Genomic DNA, 15,308 nt, shown 5'->3' on the forward strand with positions numbered 1-15,308 from the left:
TGGCTCCCAGGTTCAAGTGATTCTTCTGCCTCAGCCTCCCAAGTAGCTGGGAATACAGGCACCTGGCACCACACCCAGCTAATTTTTGTATTTTTAGTAGAGCCTTCGCCGTATTGGCCAGGGTGGTCTCAAACTCCTGATCTCAGGTGATCTACCTGCTTGGGATTATAGGCGTGAGCCACCGCACCCGGCAGGTTAGTGAGGGTGGGTCGGTGGGAGTGCAGGGGGTTAGGATGGAGAAACCATGGCTGGGGTCAGTTCCTGGCAGAGGCAGCAACCTCAGTGAGGAAGACGTCAGTGTGGCGAAGGGGCCGCTGAGCCCAGGGACCAGCAACACCTAGGGCTGCAGTCTCTGGCCAGGAAGAGTTGGACAGAGATGAGAGCTAGAGGAGTTATGACAGGCAAATGGGCAGAGTAGGGAGGGACTGCTACAGTAGGGTGACACCTGAGGGGACTCTTACTATCCACCTGCCCATCTAGTCACTCTAGCCACTGGCCCCAAAGTAGCCATGGGGCAGGGCACACCAACAGGCTACGTAAGGTGCCATAATGTCTGAAAAGAACAATGAAACAGGAAATACCTTATGTATGCTTCAACCCCTGTGAAGACTGTGTCATTCTGTAACTACCCTATTTTCAGCTCTGGAAGCAGGTGTGGGGTTAAGCAAGCCTCAAGGAGACCGAGGAACAGACTGAGATCTGGGTTGTCTGGGGACCGGCTCCACCAAGTAGGAGCCCATGGTAGAGAAGGCGGTAGAAGGGGCTGGCAAAGGGATAAAAGCTGCCACCTCCACATTGTGACACTCGCTAGCTTGCCTCATTGTGACCTGGCTCCCTTACCAGCTTTTAGCTATCTCTGGAGATTGGCATGAGTGCAGTGTGGGTCGGGGCCGGGGGTGGGGGTGGGGGGGCGTGGCCCAGGTGGCCCAAGGACCCCCCCTCCATGGAAAACCAGCTATGGGATAACACCCTGGGATGTCGCAATCAATACCAAGAAAACCCCCAGGCTGCTGAGGACATCTTACTCCTGCTGCTGGGCCTTGTCGTTCTTGTCAACATTGGCATCAATGTGGCCACTATGGTCAGTGATGATTGTGGACCACCTCTGGGGATGAAGAGGGCCGAGGGTGGGAGCCAGCTGCAGCCTGCACCTCCGCCTGCACGTGTGGTCTAGACTGGGGCGGGAGCAGGGGCGGTGGTGCTGGGGGTGGAGATCCTGGCCTTCACTGTCTTCCACCCTGTCCCAGATGTGGCATGGACTCCAGAATGCCTTGGACAAGTTGATTGACTGGACTCCTCAGAAAAGTAAGTGCGGCTGCCGGAGAGGGAGGGGACCCCCAGCCCCACCCCTGACGACGGCCCTAGAAACCCAGGCCCCAGTGTTCCCAACCTGGAGCTCTTCCGACAATGGCCCTGATCTCGTGGACTCTTGCCTTCCCCAGATGAAGTTCAGGCCAGTGAAAGCCCCCTCAGTGGTCCCCCAAACAAGGCTCAGGACATCCACATCCACTGCATCCTGGACCCTGTACAGGTGAAGATGGCCCCATCCACGTGGCCTTCCTCTTCCTCCTGCTGCCACTTCTCCGGCCCTCACAGTAGCAGTCGTCTTCGTGGTCGTCGCCGCCGCCGCCGCCGATGCCGCCGCTGTCACCGTTGCTGCTGCAACCACCAGCAGCAGCCGCAGAACTACAGACAAATCCCCCACAGGCGCTCGGCCTTCGGTAACCCACATCGAGGCCGAAAGATGTCACAACTGCACGGGGTGCCCTTCTTTGATCGGGAGGACCCAGATTCCTCTCTGGAGGTGGAGGACGGCCTGTCCTTCCCACATCCCAAGTGCCCACGCTGGGGCTGGGGTGGGTTTTATCAGAAAGCGGGCCTGCCCTCCAATGTGGGGCTGTGGGGCCACCAGGGTGGAATCCTGGCCAGTCTGCCACCGCCCTCTCTCTACCTGTCACCTGAGCTGCACCGCATGCCCAGGCGTGTAGAGGCCAAGTCCGAGCTGAGGCTGCAATCCTACGGGCCCCATGGTTCCCAGTCCCGACTGTGGGGCAATGTGGAGGCTGAGCAGTGGGCCTCGTCTCCGCCACCTCCCCGCCGGCTGCCCCCTAACCCCTGTTGGGTCCCTGTGGGGCACGGCCCTTACCCTTCAGTGGGCTGGACGCTGTATGACTCCCGGGATCAGCGGCGTCGTGGCATGGAGGGCTTTGAGCCCCCTGCTGCCTTGGTGTCCCGGAACGCCCGGCCCCAGGCCCGGGGCTACCGGGAGCACCACTCCCCACAGTCCCACCGGCGGACCCTGCTTTGTCACGCTCACGGCCCGTCCAGCTGCAGCCCCCACCCATCCACAGAACACTTAGGCTACAGCTCCCGGGACCCCCATGAGGTGCGGTGCCGGGCAGCCGACTGGGCTGAGGCTCTGCCTGCGCGGGGTCCTCTGACTGCCTCCGCCTCCCTGACGATCTTGGACACAGCCTCTCACCAACGGAACCCAGCTCCAAGCTCGGCGCGGCTCCCCCATTCCTCCCAGCCGCAGCCCAAAGTCCAGGCTGCAGATCCTGCCCCACCCCCGACCATGTTCGTCCCACTCAGCCGGAATCCAGGGGGCCATGCTGACTACCAGGTGTACGACAGCCTGGAGCTGAAGCGGCAGGTGCAGAAGAGCAGAGCCAGGTCCAGCTCACTGCCACCAGCTTCCACCTTCGCCTCGAGGCCCTCTCTGCACAGGACCAGGAAACTCAACTGACCGGCAGGCGAATATGGGGCATGGGGCAGGGCATGGAGAGAGAGGAATAAAGAGAAAAGAGTCCAGGAAGCACTCTGGTGGTCTGTAACTTGGGAGTGCCACTCCTTCGGCCAGCCTGGGTCTCTGCCCTTGGCTTCCTGAAATGAGAAACCAGTGTCCCCTTCTTGGTGTGAGGTGCCCCATGGCTTCGTGGCTATGCGCCTGCCGCAGGCCTGCGTGGTCCGCACCATGCACTGCGTAAATCTTGCAGCAGCAGACGACAAATGACCGATCTCTGGCCACCACCCGGGCTCTCTATTCTCCTTGTTCCCAGAAAGGATCAGGTCTGGATTCTGAACTCTGTCTTGAGTGGGGCTCTTTGGGATCCACTTAGCACAGGGTACAGGACCAGGCTGAGGCTCTGGATGCCAGCCAGGCCTGCCCCAGGGCCCTGAGGTGGAGGTCTTCCCAGTCTTTGGGGTGTTCAAGGGGTGGAGGTTTCAGGATTCTGAAATGAAATTGTAGGAGTGCCGGGGTGCAGTGGCTCTCACCTGTAATCTCAGCACTTTGGGAGGCCAAGGCGGGTGGATCACCTGAGGCCAGGAGTTCGAGACCAGCCTGGCCAAGATGGTGAAACCCTGTCTCTACTAAAAATACAAAAATTAGCTGAGTGTTGTGGTGCACGCCTGTAATCCCAGCTACTCAGGAGGCTGAGGCAGTGAATTGCTTGAACCTGGGAGGTGGAGGCTGCAGTGAGTTGAAATCACACCACTGCACTCTAGCCTCGGTGACAGAGCGAGACTCTGTCTCAAATGAAAAAAAAAAAAAAAAAAAAAAGAAACTGCAGGAGCGATGGAATGAGTGAGTGAGTGAATGAATCATCCAGCAGTAGGGAACAATGGAGACACAGGAGAGGTGCATTGGCCTCCAGACCCCGTTTGACTGTCCACACCAGGTGACTCAAACCTGGTTATCAGAGAATTCCACCCTGGGCCCTTCTCTTCCTCAACCTTCCTCATTGTGACCCTGACCTGCCTTATTATGACTCAGTCCACCCCCTCCCCGACAACAGGAGTCTTGCTCTTAGTGACTATGTGAGGGTCAGGGGGCCCAGGCAGTCCTGGGACCCCAGGCCATGGGTGAGCCAGACTATCACAGAGCCCAGGTGTGCTCTGGCACCAACCCCAAAAAGTGCCAGGACTTAGGAGACTCAATTCTTCTTCTTCTGGGCAGCTTCATCTTGCTCAACGTGTGGATCAATGTGGTGACTCTGGTCAGGACAGGATCTGGGTAGCAGGATTGGGGGAACCCTGGGGTCTTGAAGGGGCTGAGGTGGGAGGGCTGTCGGGGCGTGGCCAGATAAGAGTTGGACTTAGGGCTGGGCGCAGTGGCTCACGCTTGTAATCCCAGCACTTTGGGAGGCCAAGGCGGCCGGATCACCTGAGGTCAGGAGTTGGAAACCAGCCTGGCCAACATGGAGAAACCCCATCTCCACTAAAAATACAAAATTAGCCAGGCATGTTAGCACATGCCTGCAATCCCAGCTACTCGGGAGCCTGAGGCAGGAGAATCGCTTGAACCTAGGAAGCAGAGGTTGCGGTGAGCCAAGATCGCACCATTGCACTCCAGCCCGGGCAACAAGAGTGAAACTCCAACTCAAAAAAAAAACACAGTTGAACTTAGGGGCTCACCCTACTTCCAGACTCACCTCCTCTCCTGTTTCCCTCAGCTCTGGAAGTATCTGAAGAGCTCCTTGCGGATTCTTTTCCATCACTTTTTTCCCAAAGGTGAGTGGGCCCTGGTATGGGTTCCCAGGGATATGGGCCTGTCCCCTTTCTCCTATCCCTGTCCCGGATCTCAGTTCCTAAGGAACCTGGGCTTTGTCCCATCTCACATCTACCTGCAGACAAGCAACCCAGCGGCATAGACAGCCATCCCGTATGTATTTGCTCCTCCGCGGATCCCAAGAACCTGTGCTTGAAAGTCTCTTCCCGTGTCCATCATCGCCCAGGCTTCCTGCTCAGGCATGTTAACCACTTTGACTCCTGGATACCAGACACGAAGGATAAGAAGGTTTCTAGGTGTTGCTGGATGTCACCTAAATGTGGATGTGCCAGGACTCCCAGGGAGTCTCCATGGGGACTGTGCAAGGAGGAGATGATGGGAGCTGGGGAGGCCCCTCAGGCGACCGCCTCTAAGGCTCAAGTGTCCTTGCTCTCGAAGCCAGAGACATCTTCCCAGTTCCCAAAGACGACCAAGCTGGACATGGGCCCACGCCACTTGCCCCAAGAGAGCAAGACTAAGACCCCAGACTCTGTCCCAGCCCAGGCCCCAGCTCAGGCCCAGATCCGTTCCCCAGCCCACACCCCTGTACACACCCCCACCCACCCCCAGACCCATTCCATGGCCCACACCTCTGTGCACACCCCTGCCTATTCCCGGACACACTCCAAGGCCCACACCCCTGAGGGCACCCACTCCCAGGCCCTGGACACCTCCGCCCAGGCCCAAGCCCACACCTCGGCCCCTGCCCCAGCTCAGGCTCTGGCCCACAACCAAGCTTACATCCCAGCTCCTACCCCAACCCAGGCCCTAGCTCACACTCAAGCCCAGACCTCAGCCCAGGCCCAAACTCACTCTCAGCTCCACATCCCTGAGCATACACACTCCCAGGCCCACAGCCCTGAGGACACCTCAGCCCATGCCCCAGCCCACTCCCAAGCCCAGGTTCCTATGCCTGTCCCAGCCCACCTCCAGGCCCATGCCCTTGAGCACACCTCAGCCCATTCTCCGGCATATAGCCCAGGCCACTCTCATCCAGGCCGAAGCTCGGTTCCTGTCTCAGCCTCTGACCCACCTCCTCCCGGAACTCTTGCCCCAGCCACTACTCCTGTCCTAGCTCCTACACCAGCCCCTGTCCCAGCCTCTGCCCCAGCACTGGTCATGGCCCTGACTACCACTACCATCCCTGCTCCTGTCCCTGCCCCCACACCTGCCCCTATCACAGCTCCTACACCCTCTATCCCACCTGCCTTCAGCCATGGCCTCTCCACTGGCCATGTGGTCTATGATGCCCGCAGGGCAAAGCAGAACTTCTGCCATATGTGCAGCCCGAAGGACCCTGGGTATTCCAGAAAAGACTTGGGTACCCTTTTCAGGCCCCAAGAGGGTCAGGACCTGGTGAGTTCTGGTATATCTGAGCAAACAAAGCAATGCAGTGGGGACAGTGCCGAGCCTCCTGCAGGATCCATACTGGGCTACCTGGAGCTGGGGAATATGGAATGGAAGACCTCAGACGATGCCAAAGATAAGTGCTCCCAGACCAAGACTTTCCCTTACTGCAGCTTTCATCCTTGCAGTTCCGAGAACACAGACTCCCAGGCTCCAGTCTACCCCAAATTCCTTGTCTACTCCCAGGATACTGCATGTGCCAAGCCTTGCTTTCATTCTGCAACCACTGCCCAGAGCTCACTGTGCACCCTTCCTTCACCATGCACTCTTTCCCTGCCGCTCGTTCCTCCCAGATCCTTTGTCCCTCCTCAACCCACCAACTATCAGAAGCCCTCCACCTTAGTACAAACCCCTACAGTTCTCCCAACTTCCAAGACTCCTCAGTCTAACACCACTTGCCCAGCCCCCATCCCTTCCCCATTCGCCACCAGTTCCCAACCCCTGATCCAACCCCAATGCCCTGAATGTCAAGAGAGTCTAGGCCTTACCCAAGATTCTGGCCTTCAAAGGACCCGATGCCCTACAAAAGACTCCAGAGTTCCCAGGAATCTGGACCTTACCCAAAACCTAGACCTCCACAAAAACCCAGGCCTTACCCAAGATCCAGGCCTCCACAAGAAACCAGGTCTTGCTCAAAATCCAGGCCTCCACAAATTCCCAGGCCTTTCCCAAGATTCTTATCTCTGCCAGAATCCAAGCCCTTCCCAAGACTTTGGTCTTCATGAGAATTCAGGCATTACTCAAGATTCCCACCCCCAAAAGAACACAGGTCTGACTCAGGAAGTTGGTATCCTTAGGAGCTCATGTCTCACCCAACCCTCTGGCCTACACAAGAAAACACCATTTACCCAAACTTCTGACCTTCAGAGGAGTTCAGGCTTTATGCAAGACTCTGGAGTCTACAAAAATCTTGAACCAAACCAAGAGACTGTAGTCTACAAAAGTCAAGATCTCTCCCAAGCAACTGACCACCAAAAGAACCCACGCCCTTCTAAAGATCCTGGAGGTCACAAGAATACCTGCAATGTCCAAGATCCAGGAATTGGTAGTACCCCAGGCCTTACAGAAGATTCCGGATCCCGGAAGGGTCCATACTTTGCCCAAGACTCTGAAGTCAACAAGAGCTCAGGACTTATCCAGGAATCTTGTCTCCACAAGAGCCCAGGCCTCGTCCAAACCTCTGACCTCCCAAAGTGTTCAGGCCTTACGCAAGACTCAGGAAACTACAAGAGTCCAGGCCTTATCCAAGACAGTGGTGGCCGCAAAGTTCAAGGCCTTGATGAAGATTCCAACCTCCGTAAGAGTCCCAGCCTTACCCAAGCCACTAAAGGTGAAAGAAGATTTAGCCCTCCGCAAGATGTTGGAGTTTACAGGAGCTCAGAACATAACCAGGACTCTAATCTCCACAAGTACCCGGGAATTCATCAAGATCCTGGCCCGCATAAAGAGCTAGCCCTTGCCCAAGACTCTGGCCACCCCAAGATTTCAGGCTTTCCCCAGGAACCCGGCCCCTACAAGAACTCATGCTTTATCCCAGATCCTGGCCTCCACAAGAACCCAAGCCCTGCCCTAGGTTCTGGCTGTGCTCAGCTTTTGTCCCCACTTCAGAATCCAAAGTCCACACTGTCCATGATGAAGTCACTTGTGCCTGAGAAGGCTGCTCAGAAGGAGGACACCCAGCAGCATGTCGTCTGGGCTCCTGTCCAACTCAACCGGAACTCCTGCTCTTCCAAGGTGGTCTACAACGACCCGCAGACCTTCTCAGAGGTACCTGTACTCATTGAGCTGCAGTCATTCTCCCAGCGGGCAGGCAGCCAGCACTGGGTGTACCGCCCTGTGGGTACAGTTCCTTCAGGCTACCAGAACTATCGTCAGATGTCTATGCCTCCCCAGATCAACTGGAAGGCCCACTACCCTGGACCAGGCATCCGGGCAGGACATGTGGTTTTTGATGCCCGTAAGAGACAGTTGGCCGTGGGCAAGGACAAGTGTGAAGCTCTGAGTCCCAGGCGCCTTCGTCAAGAGGCACCTAGCAACTCAGGGGAAACCACCAAGGAGTGGGGATTTCAGAATGTGATGAGAACTTTGGACAAAGAGGGGACAAAAGTGCATCAGGAATAAAGAGGCGAGAGAAATGTGCTGTGTTTGTTTGAGGACATCCACCCCAGCCCACCCCTGATGCTGGCCACCCACAGAGCCAATGAAGACTGGTCCCAATTTCTCCTCTGTAGCTGCATAGCTAAACCCATTATCATTGAAGCCCTAGAGCTGCTCTGTCCAATACACTAGCCATTAAACAAATATGGTTCTTTTTTTTTTTTGAGACGGAGTTTCGCTCTTGTTACCCAGGCTGGAGTGCAATGGCGCGATCTCGGCTCACCGCAACCTCCGCCTCCTGGGTTCAGGCAATTCTCCTGCCTCAGCCTCCTGAGTAGCTGGGATTACAGGCATGCGCCACCATGCCCAGCTAATTTTTTGTATTTTTAGTAGAGACGGGGTTTCACCATGTTGACCAGGATGGTCTCGATCTCTTGACCTCGTGATCCACCCGCCTCGGCCTCCCAAAGTGCTGGGATTACAGGCTTGAGCCACTGCACCCGGCAAATATGGTTATTAAAATGTAAATTAGGCCAGGCATGGTGGCTCACACCTGTAATCCCAGCACTTTGGGAGACTGAGATGGGCCGGTCATGAGGTCAGAAGTTTGAGACCAGCCTGGCCAACATGGTAAAACCCCATCTCTACTAAAAATACAAAAATTAGCCAGGCATGGTGGCACATCCCTGTAATACCAGTTACTCAGGAGACTTAGACAGAAGACTTGCTTTGACCTGGGCGGCAGAGGTTGTGGTGAGCCAAGATCATACCACTGCACTCCAGCCTGGGTGACAGAGCCAGACTCTCTCAAAAATTAAAAAGTAAATTAAAGTTAAACAAAATTTTAAATTCTGTTCCTCAGTCACATCTATATTTCTTTTGTTTTTTCTTTCTTTCTCTCTCTCTCTCTCTCCTCTCTCTCTCATTCTTTCTTTCTTGACAGTCTTGCTGTGTGTCACCCAGGCTGAAGTGCAATGGCCCAACCTCGGCTCACTGCAACCTTCACCACCTGGGTTCAAACGATTCTCCTGCCTCAACCTCCCTAGTAGCTAGGATTACATGCGTGCGCCACCACACCCAGCTAATTTTTGTATTTTTAGTAGAGACGGGATTTCACCACGTTGGCCAGGCTGTTCTCAAACTCCTGACCTCAAGTGATCTGCCCTCCTTGGCCTCCCAAAGTGCTGGGATTACAGGTGTGAGCCAGGGCGCCTGGCCACATTATCTACATTTCAAGTGCTCAACAGCCGCATGTGGTTAGTGGCTACTTGTCAGACAGGATCAACTCAGGGCATCGCCATCATCACAGAAAATTATATTGGCGAGCAATGCTTTAAAGTTTAGAGGAACGATTCCTTGTCACCCATTCTTTTCTCTCTCTTTTTTTTTTTTTTTTATGAGACAGGATTTCACTCTTGTTGCCCAGGATAGAGTGCAGTGGTGCAATCTTGGCTCACTGCAGTTGCTCCCTGGGTTCAAACGATCCTCCTGCCTCTGCCTCCTGAGGAGCTGGAATTACAGGTGTGCACCACCACATCCGGCTAATTTTTTTTTTTTTAATTTTTTTTTTTTTAGTAGAGATGGGGTTTCACCATGTTGGCCAGGCTGGTCTCAAACTCCTGACCTCAGATGATCTGCCCGCCTCGGCTTCCCAAAGTGCTGGGATTACAGGCATGAGCGACCCCAGCCGGCCCTTGTCACCCATTCTTAACATCTTCCAAGCTCCCACAGAGTCCAGAGAACTTAGTTCTTTTTAGAGTACCTTGGAAGCCACCCTCTGGGAAGGAGATGAGATGCAGGGATGCCCAATGCCTGGTTACTCCAGACTGTGAGAAAGAGCCCAGTCTCCAGTTCTTTTGATCTGGCCTCTTGGGTCACAGCCAGACGTGTGTGTATGGGGACATACCTCCGCAGTTCTGGGCTGTTTTGGTGTTCTCAGTTCTCCCAGGGATCCCAGCTCTGGTTGCTGAGGGAAAAAAGCTCTCTGTCAGTGACAAGGAACCTCTGATGTCTGGGTTTCCCAAATTGATCTCTAGAGTTGGGGAGTCTCTTCCTTTTACAGGCCTCTAATTTTCCTAGGTGTCCCTCCTTAGTCCCTTATCCATGGACTTAGGCCTATGCCATCCTGGAGACAGACCAAAGGCAGAAGGAATGTAAGAAAGTCCTGGCCCACGCTAGGTGTGGTGGCTCATGCCTGTAATCCCAGCACTTTGGGAGGCCAAGGCGGGCAGATCATCTGAGGTCAGGAGTTCGAGACCAGCCTGACCAAAATGGTGGAACCCAGTCTCTACTACAAATACAAAAATTAGCTGGATGTGGTAGTGGGCACCTGTAATCTTAGCTACTTGGGAAGCTGAGGCAAGAGAATCTCTTGAATTCGGAGGTGGAGACTGCAGTGAGCTGAGATCGCACCATTGCTCTCCAGCCTAGGCAACAAGAGCAGAACTCAGTCTCAAAAAAAAAAAAAAAAAAAAAAAAAAAATTCTGGCCCAGTGATGGATTAGTCTGATCTGTTTCCTATCTTTTTTTTTTTTTTTTTTTTGAGTTGGAGTTTTTGCTCTCGTTACCCAGGCTGGAGTGCAATGGTGCGATCTCGGCTCACCGCAACCTCCGCCTCCTGGGTTCAGGCAATTCTCCTGCCTCAGCCTCCTGAGTAGCTGGGATTACAGGCACGCGCCACCATGCCCAGCTAATTTTTTGTATTTTTAGTAGAGACGGGGTTTCACCATGTTGACCAGGTTGGTCTCGATCTCTCGACCTCGTGATCCACCCGCCTCGGCCTCCCAAAGTGCTGGGATTACAGGCTTGAGCCACCGCGCCCGGCCTGGTTTCCTATCTTTCTATCCAGTTGTCCTGGCTCCTGGTCCCATGGTGGTTTACAGGCATGTTCTGCTCCCTGATAACATGGGTTACTTAAAGCAATTTCCTGCTCTTGATAATTTTCCATTGCCTTGCCCCACTAACATGTATGTCTCTTCTATGAGTCCAATGTCCATTTCTAAGTCACCATCTGTGTGCTCCTGCCCAACACTACCACCTTTGGGATTCCAAGATGCTGCCCCCACCACCCAGCCAGGGAATCCTTTTTCAGCACTTCCCTGGCTCAGCTCTGACCTTGGACACGTCATATACAACCTTTCTAGGCAGTACTCTGCTCATCCCCAAAATGAGGAAGTTATAATTGCATGGAAGCATTCTTACAGATATAAGTGAGCAGGGCTCCTGTATTACATAGAGAGGCAGGGGCCCCTATCTCTCTCCAGGTCCTAAGGCGTATCCCTCTTTACTCTTTTTTTGAAATGGAGTCTCGCTCTGTCACCCAGGCTGGAATGCAGTGGCGTGATCTCAGCTTACTGCAACCTTTGCTTCCCAGGTTCAAGCAATTCCTCTGCCTCAACCTTCCAAATAGCTGGGACTACAGGTGCACACCACCACGCGAGGTTAATTTTTTTATTATTGGTAGAGACAGGGTTTCACTATATTGGCCAGGCTGATCTCGAACTCCTGACCTGGTGATCTGCCCGCCTCGGCCTCACGAAGTGCTGGGATTACAGGAGTGAGCCACTGTGCCCAGCACTTTTTTCTTTTTTTTTTTGAGACGGAGTTTCGCTCTTGTCGCCCAGACTGAATTGCAATGGCATGATCTTGGGTCACCACAACCTCCGCCTCCTGGGTTCAAGTGATCCTCCTGCCTCAGCCTCCTGAGTAGCTGGGATTATAAGCGCCGCCATTACACCCGGCTAATATTTGTATTTTTGTAGATACCGTGTTTCACCACGTTGGCCAGGCTGGTCTCGAACTCCTGACCTCAGGTGATCCACCCGCCTGGATCTCCCAAAGTGTTGCGATTACAGGCGTGAGCCATCGCGCCCGGCCCGTCCCTCCTCAGATCCATCCTATTACCCGTCTCAAACCTCAAGGAATGTTTGAGTGGAGTTGACATGGGCATGAAAGGAGACAAAATAGTCAATCTCCAGAGAACTACAACTTCCATCAGGCACTACTTCGGCGGAACGGGAAAGGATGTGGGGGCGTGGCTCCTCCGCCCAAGTAGCGCGGGAAACTACAACTCCCAGGATAGCGCGAGATCGCAGCAGAACGAAAGGAGTGACTGAACCCTGACTGGCGACCCGACCCAGCCGAAACCACCCTGACAGCCTCCAGAAAGGGGCGTGGCCGAACATGTAGGGGCGTGGCCACGTGGGCATCAGGAAGAAGTAACCTGTTGAATCTATTTCTCCTCCCCACCTTTACTGCTTTTTCCCATAAGAGAGAAGCCGCAGACCAATAAGCCTCTTCAAAAAAAGAGGTAAAGGCAGGTAGACAAGATGCAGCGGCGGAGGCTGGCTACTGCATTCCGTAGGAGGCGCCAACAGCTACTTTTTACCTGCTGAGTCCGGTGAACCAGTTCATGGGGGCGGGGACCTGCATATGAGAAAAGGGCCAGGATAGAGGAAGTATTTATTTGTTCATTTTGAGAATTAAATTTAGAACCCATCATCTACAGACCCATTTGTAGACTGCGTCTGGGGCACTCGCTCGGCCTCAAAAGGAGGAAAGCACGGGGGCGACTTTTTGGCAGCAAAGGAAAGGCCCGTCTCGGCTACCTGCCTTCCGTGTTTTCCGTGGCCTAACGCGATAGAACCAAATGGCTTCCGCGGTCTGGGGAAGTGCCCCCTGGTGGGGCCCGCCGCCCCCGGCCCCAGCTCGGCCGCTCACGGACATCGACTTCTGCTCCGGGGCGCAGCTGCAGGAATTGACCCAGCTGATCCAGGAGCTGGGTGTGCAGGAGAGCTGGAGTGACGGGCCCAAGCCGGGAGCCGACCTCCTCCGGGCCAAGGACTTTGTCTTCTCTTTTCTTGGTAAGTCGCCCTACTTGCCTTTGGGAACTCACAGCTCTCAGCCTCGCCACCACCCAGCCCCGGCTTTGGGCGACGCCCTCATGTTCCCTTCACTTTTTTCAGGTCTAGTTCACCGTCGGGACCCTCGGCTTCCTCCCCAGGCAGAACTCTTGCTGCTTCGTGGTGGGATTCGCGAGGGCTCCCTGGATCTGGGGCATGCACCCCTGGGTCCCTACGCCCGGGGCCCTCACTACGATGCCGGCTTCACACTCCTAGTGCCCCTGTTTTCGCTGGACGGCACTGAACTGCAACTGGACCTGGAATCTGGTTACACACAGGTCCGCCTCCCAGAACTGGTATGCGGAACCCCCATCCGGGAGATGTGGCAGGATTGCTTAGGACCCCCAGTCCCAGGAGGATGTGATTCGATCCACCGAACCGGGAGCAAAGAAAGTCCCAAGGATTCGCAAAGCTCTGTAGACCAGCGTTACAGCCACGTCACTGAGCACGAGGCGCCAGTGCCTTTGGAAAAATCACCTAGCGACGTTTCAGCGTCCGAGTCTCCACAGCATGACGTCATCGACCTTGGCTCCACCGCACCTTTGAAAACACCGAGTAGTGACGTCCCCAAGGCAGCCGTCGAAAGCCCAGTCCCAAAACCGTCGGACCCTTGGGACGCATGGCCCACATTATGCCCCGCCCAGGTGGCTGCCTGGTTCTTTGCTACGCTGGCGGCAGTCGCCGAGTCTCTGATCCCGGTCCCGGGTGCTCCACGTCTGGTGCATGCAGCTCGCCACGCGGGTTTCACCACCATCCTCCTGGCTACCCCTGAGCCCCCTCGCCGCCTCCTGCTCTTCGACCTGATCCCAGTGCTGTCCGTGGCCGGCTGGCCCGAGGGGGCTCGGAGCCACTCTTGGGCTGGCCCACTGGCCTCTGAGTCGGCTTCCTTCTACCTGGTGCCGGGTGGCGGCACCGAGCGGCCATGCGCCTCCGCCTGGCAGCTCTGCTTCGCCCGCCAGGAGCTGGCGCTCAAAGCGCGCATACCAGCGCCGCTGCTGCAGGCGCACGCGGCGGCCCAGGCGCTACTGCGCCCGCTGGTGGCCGGGACCCGGGCGACGGCGCCGTACCTCCTGCGGACGCTGCTGTACTGGGCGTGCGAGCGGCTGCCTGCGCTCTACCTGGCGCGGCCGGAAAACGCAGGCGCCTGCTGCCTCGGGCTGCTGGACGAGCTCGGCCGAGTGCTCGAGGCTGGAACGTTGCCTCACTATTTTCTGAGCGGCCGAGAGCTCCGTACGGGGGACGGCTCGGCTGCGCTGCTCGGGGCGTTGGCCCGGCTCCGCGGGGACCCTGCCAGGGCTCTCCGCGCCGCGGTGGAGGAGGCCAAGGTGGCCCGCAAGGGGGGCGGTCTGGCGGGCGTGGGGGGCGGGGCCCATTAAAGACGCTGCTCCTACTGGTGGAAGTGCCTCCGTGGGCGAGCGGGACCTGGGGGGCACTGCTGGCCCCTTGCCTGGGGGGGCTGACAGAGTGCCCTGGGCCTGAAGGGCCCCTTCTGGAAGGCCTCCTCAATGTTTCCTCCTCTGCGCCCCCAGCCCGGCCCCCAGCACGGGTCGCCACGTTCCAGCCTCGCAACTCTCCACATCTGCGGCCAGCACTCTGCCCAGGGGCAGCTTCCAGAAACCGTCCAGTTCTCTTGGTCATTTCTCTTAGGGACCAATAGAAACGGGAGGAACGTATTTGCTGACCAAACGGGGAAAGGAGTTATGGAGACCAGGAGCTCACACAATTTGGCTCAGAGGCAGAGATATTAAGGAGGCCGGATTTCGCCCGAGGCTGGATCTCACCACGACCCCGCCTCCATCTCTCCAGTTCTTCTCCCACTTTCCTCGTGCGGTTCTGTCCTCACTGACATCCCGGCCAGCAGGGTCCCTCTCCATTCTCCCAGCGTCCGCCATTCCGTCTCCCTTAAGCCCAACCTCTCCTTTCCACCCAGGGTTGTGTCGTGAAAGTCCCCTTGTCCCTCCTCCTCTGAAGCCTGAGGTGTGCGGCCTTGCCTCGGCTTTGCCTGCTTGTAAGACACAGTCCCCACTCTCTGCCTCCAAGGAACCCTGGGGTTCCTCCAGCCCAGCTTCCCCCTCCTATTTCCCAGCGTCTCCGCCCCCTGCCCCGCCCCCGGGCCGGCTCTCCGAGGAGGGGGAACTGCCGTCGCCGCCGCCGCCTCAGCTTCCCCCAGCCGCTGCCGCCGCTCTGCCTGGTCCAGCCACCGGCCCAGTGCTCTGACTTCGCCCGACCGGGGAGCTCCGCAGAGACACCCTCACTCCTTGAGGGTCCGGGACGCCTAGCCGGGCGTGGGGGGAAGCTCCGTTTGCGGGGGACAGGGAGGGAGGAGCCTGGAGCCGAAGCCAGCGCCACCCGCC

At 56.4% G+C, this 15,308-nt stretch overlaps 3 protein-coding genes across 3 annotated transcripts; all 3 read left to right on the forward strand.

Moving 5' to 3' along the window:
- Positions 1–871: 871 nt before the first annotated feature.
- On the forward strand, positions 872–2,815 carry SPEM2 (SPEM family member 2). Its single transcript, XM_039476583.2, has 3 exons — positions 872–1,081; positions 1,248–1,305; positions 1,443–2,815. The coding sequence occupies exons 1-3, from the start codon at positions 944–946 to the stop codon at positions 2,744–2,746; spliced, it is 1,500 nt and encodes a 499-aa protein (XP_039332517.2). The 5' UTR covers positions 872–943; the 3' UTR covers positions 2,747–2,815.
- A 1,045-nt stretch (positions 2,816–3,860) lies between these two features.
- Positions 3,861–8,033, forward strand: SPEM3 (SPEM family member 3). The gene is given in 4 exon segments (XM_039476584.2): positions 3,861–3,998; positions 4,455–4,512; positions 4,632–7,996; positions 7,998–8,033. Coding segments are annotated over 4 exon segments (3,597 nt in total).
- A 4,185-nt stretch (positions 8,034–12,218) lies between these two features.
- TMEM102 (transmembrane protein 102) lies at positions 12,219–15,294 on the forward strand. The gene is made up of 2 exons (XM_003929169.4): positions 12,219–12,915; positions 13,018–15,294. Exons 1-2 carry the CDS (start codon positions 12,702–12,704, stop codon positions 14,328–14,330), a joined length of 1,527 nt encoding a protein of 508 aa, XP_003929218.3. The 5' UTR covers positions 12,219–12,701; the 3' UTR covers positions 14,331–15,294.
- Positions 15,295–15,308: the final 14 nt, after the last annotated feature.

Source organism: Saimiri boliviensis, chromosome 17 (genome assembly GCF_048565385.1).
Source record: "Saimiri boliviensis isolate mSaiBol1 chromosome 17, mSaiBol1.pri, whole genome shotgun sequence".
Taxonomy (NCBI): Eukaryota; Metazoa; Chordata; class Mammalia; order Primates; family Cebidae; genus Saimiri; species Saimiri boliviensis.

Excerpts from the sequence above, each read along its gene's own strand:
- TMEM102 (XM_003929169.4), top strand. The coding sequence starts at position 12,702 with ATGGCTTCCGCGGTCTGGGGAAGTGCCCCCTGGTGGGGCCCGCCGCCC. Across the intron at positions 12,916-13,017 it reads CTTTGTCTTCTCTTTTCTTG|GTCTAGTTCACCGTCGGGAC; the intron begins GTAAGTCGCCCT and ends CACTTTTTTCAG.
- SPEM2 (XM_039476583.2), top strand. The coding sequence starts at position 944 with ATGGAAAACCAGCTATGGGATAACACCCTGGGATGTCGCAATCAATAC. Across the intron at positions 1,082-1,247 it reads GCATCAATGTGGCCACTATG|ATGTGGCATGGACTCCAGAA; the intron begins GTCAGTGATGAT and ends ACCCTGTCCCAG. Across the intron at positions 1,306-1,442 it reads TGACTGGACTCCTCAGAAAA|ATGAAGTTCAGGCCAGTGAA; the intron begins GTAAGTGCGGCT and ends TGCCTTCCCCAG.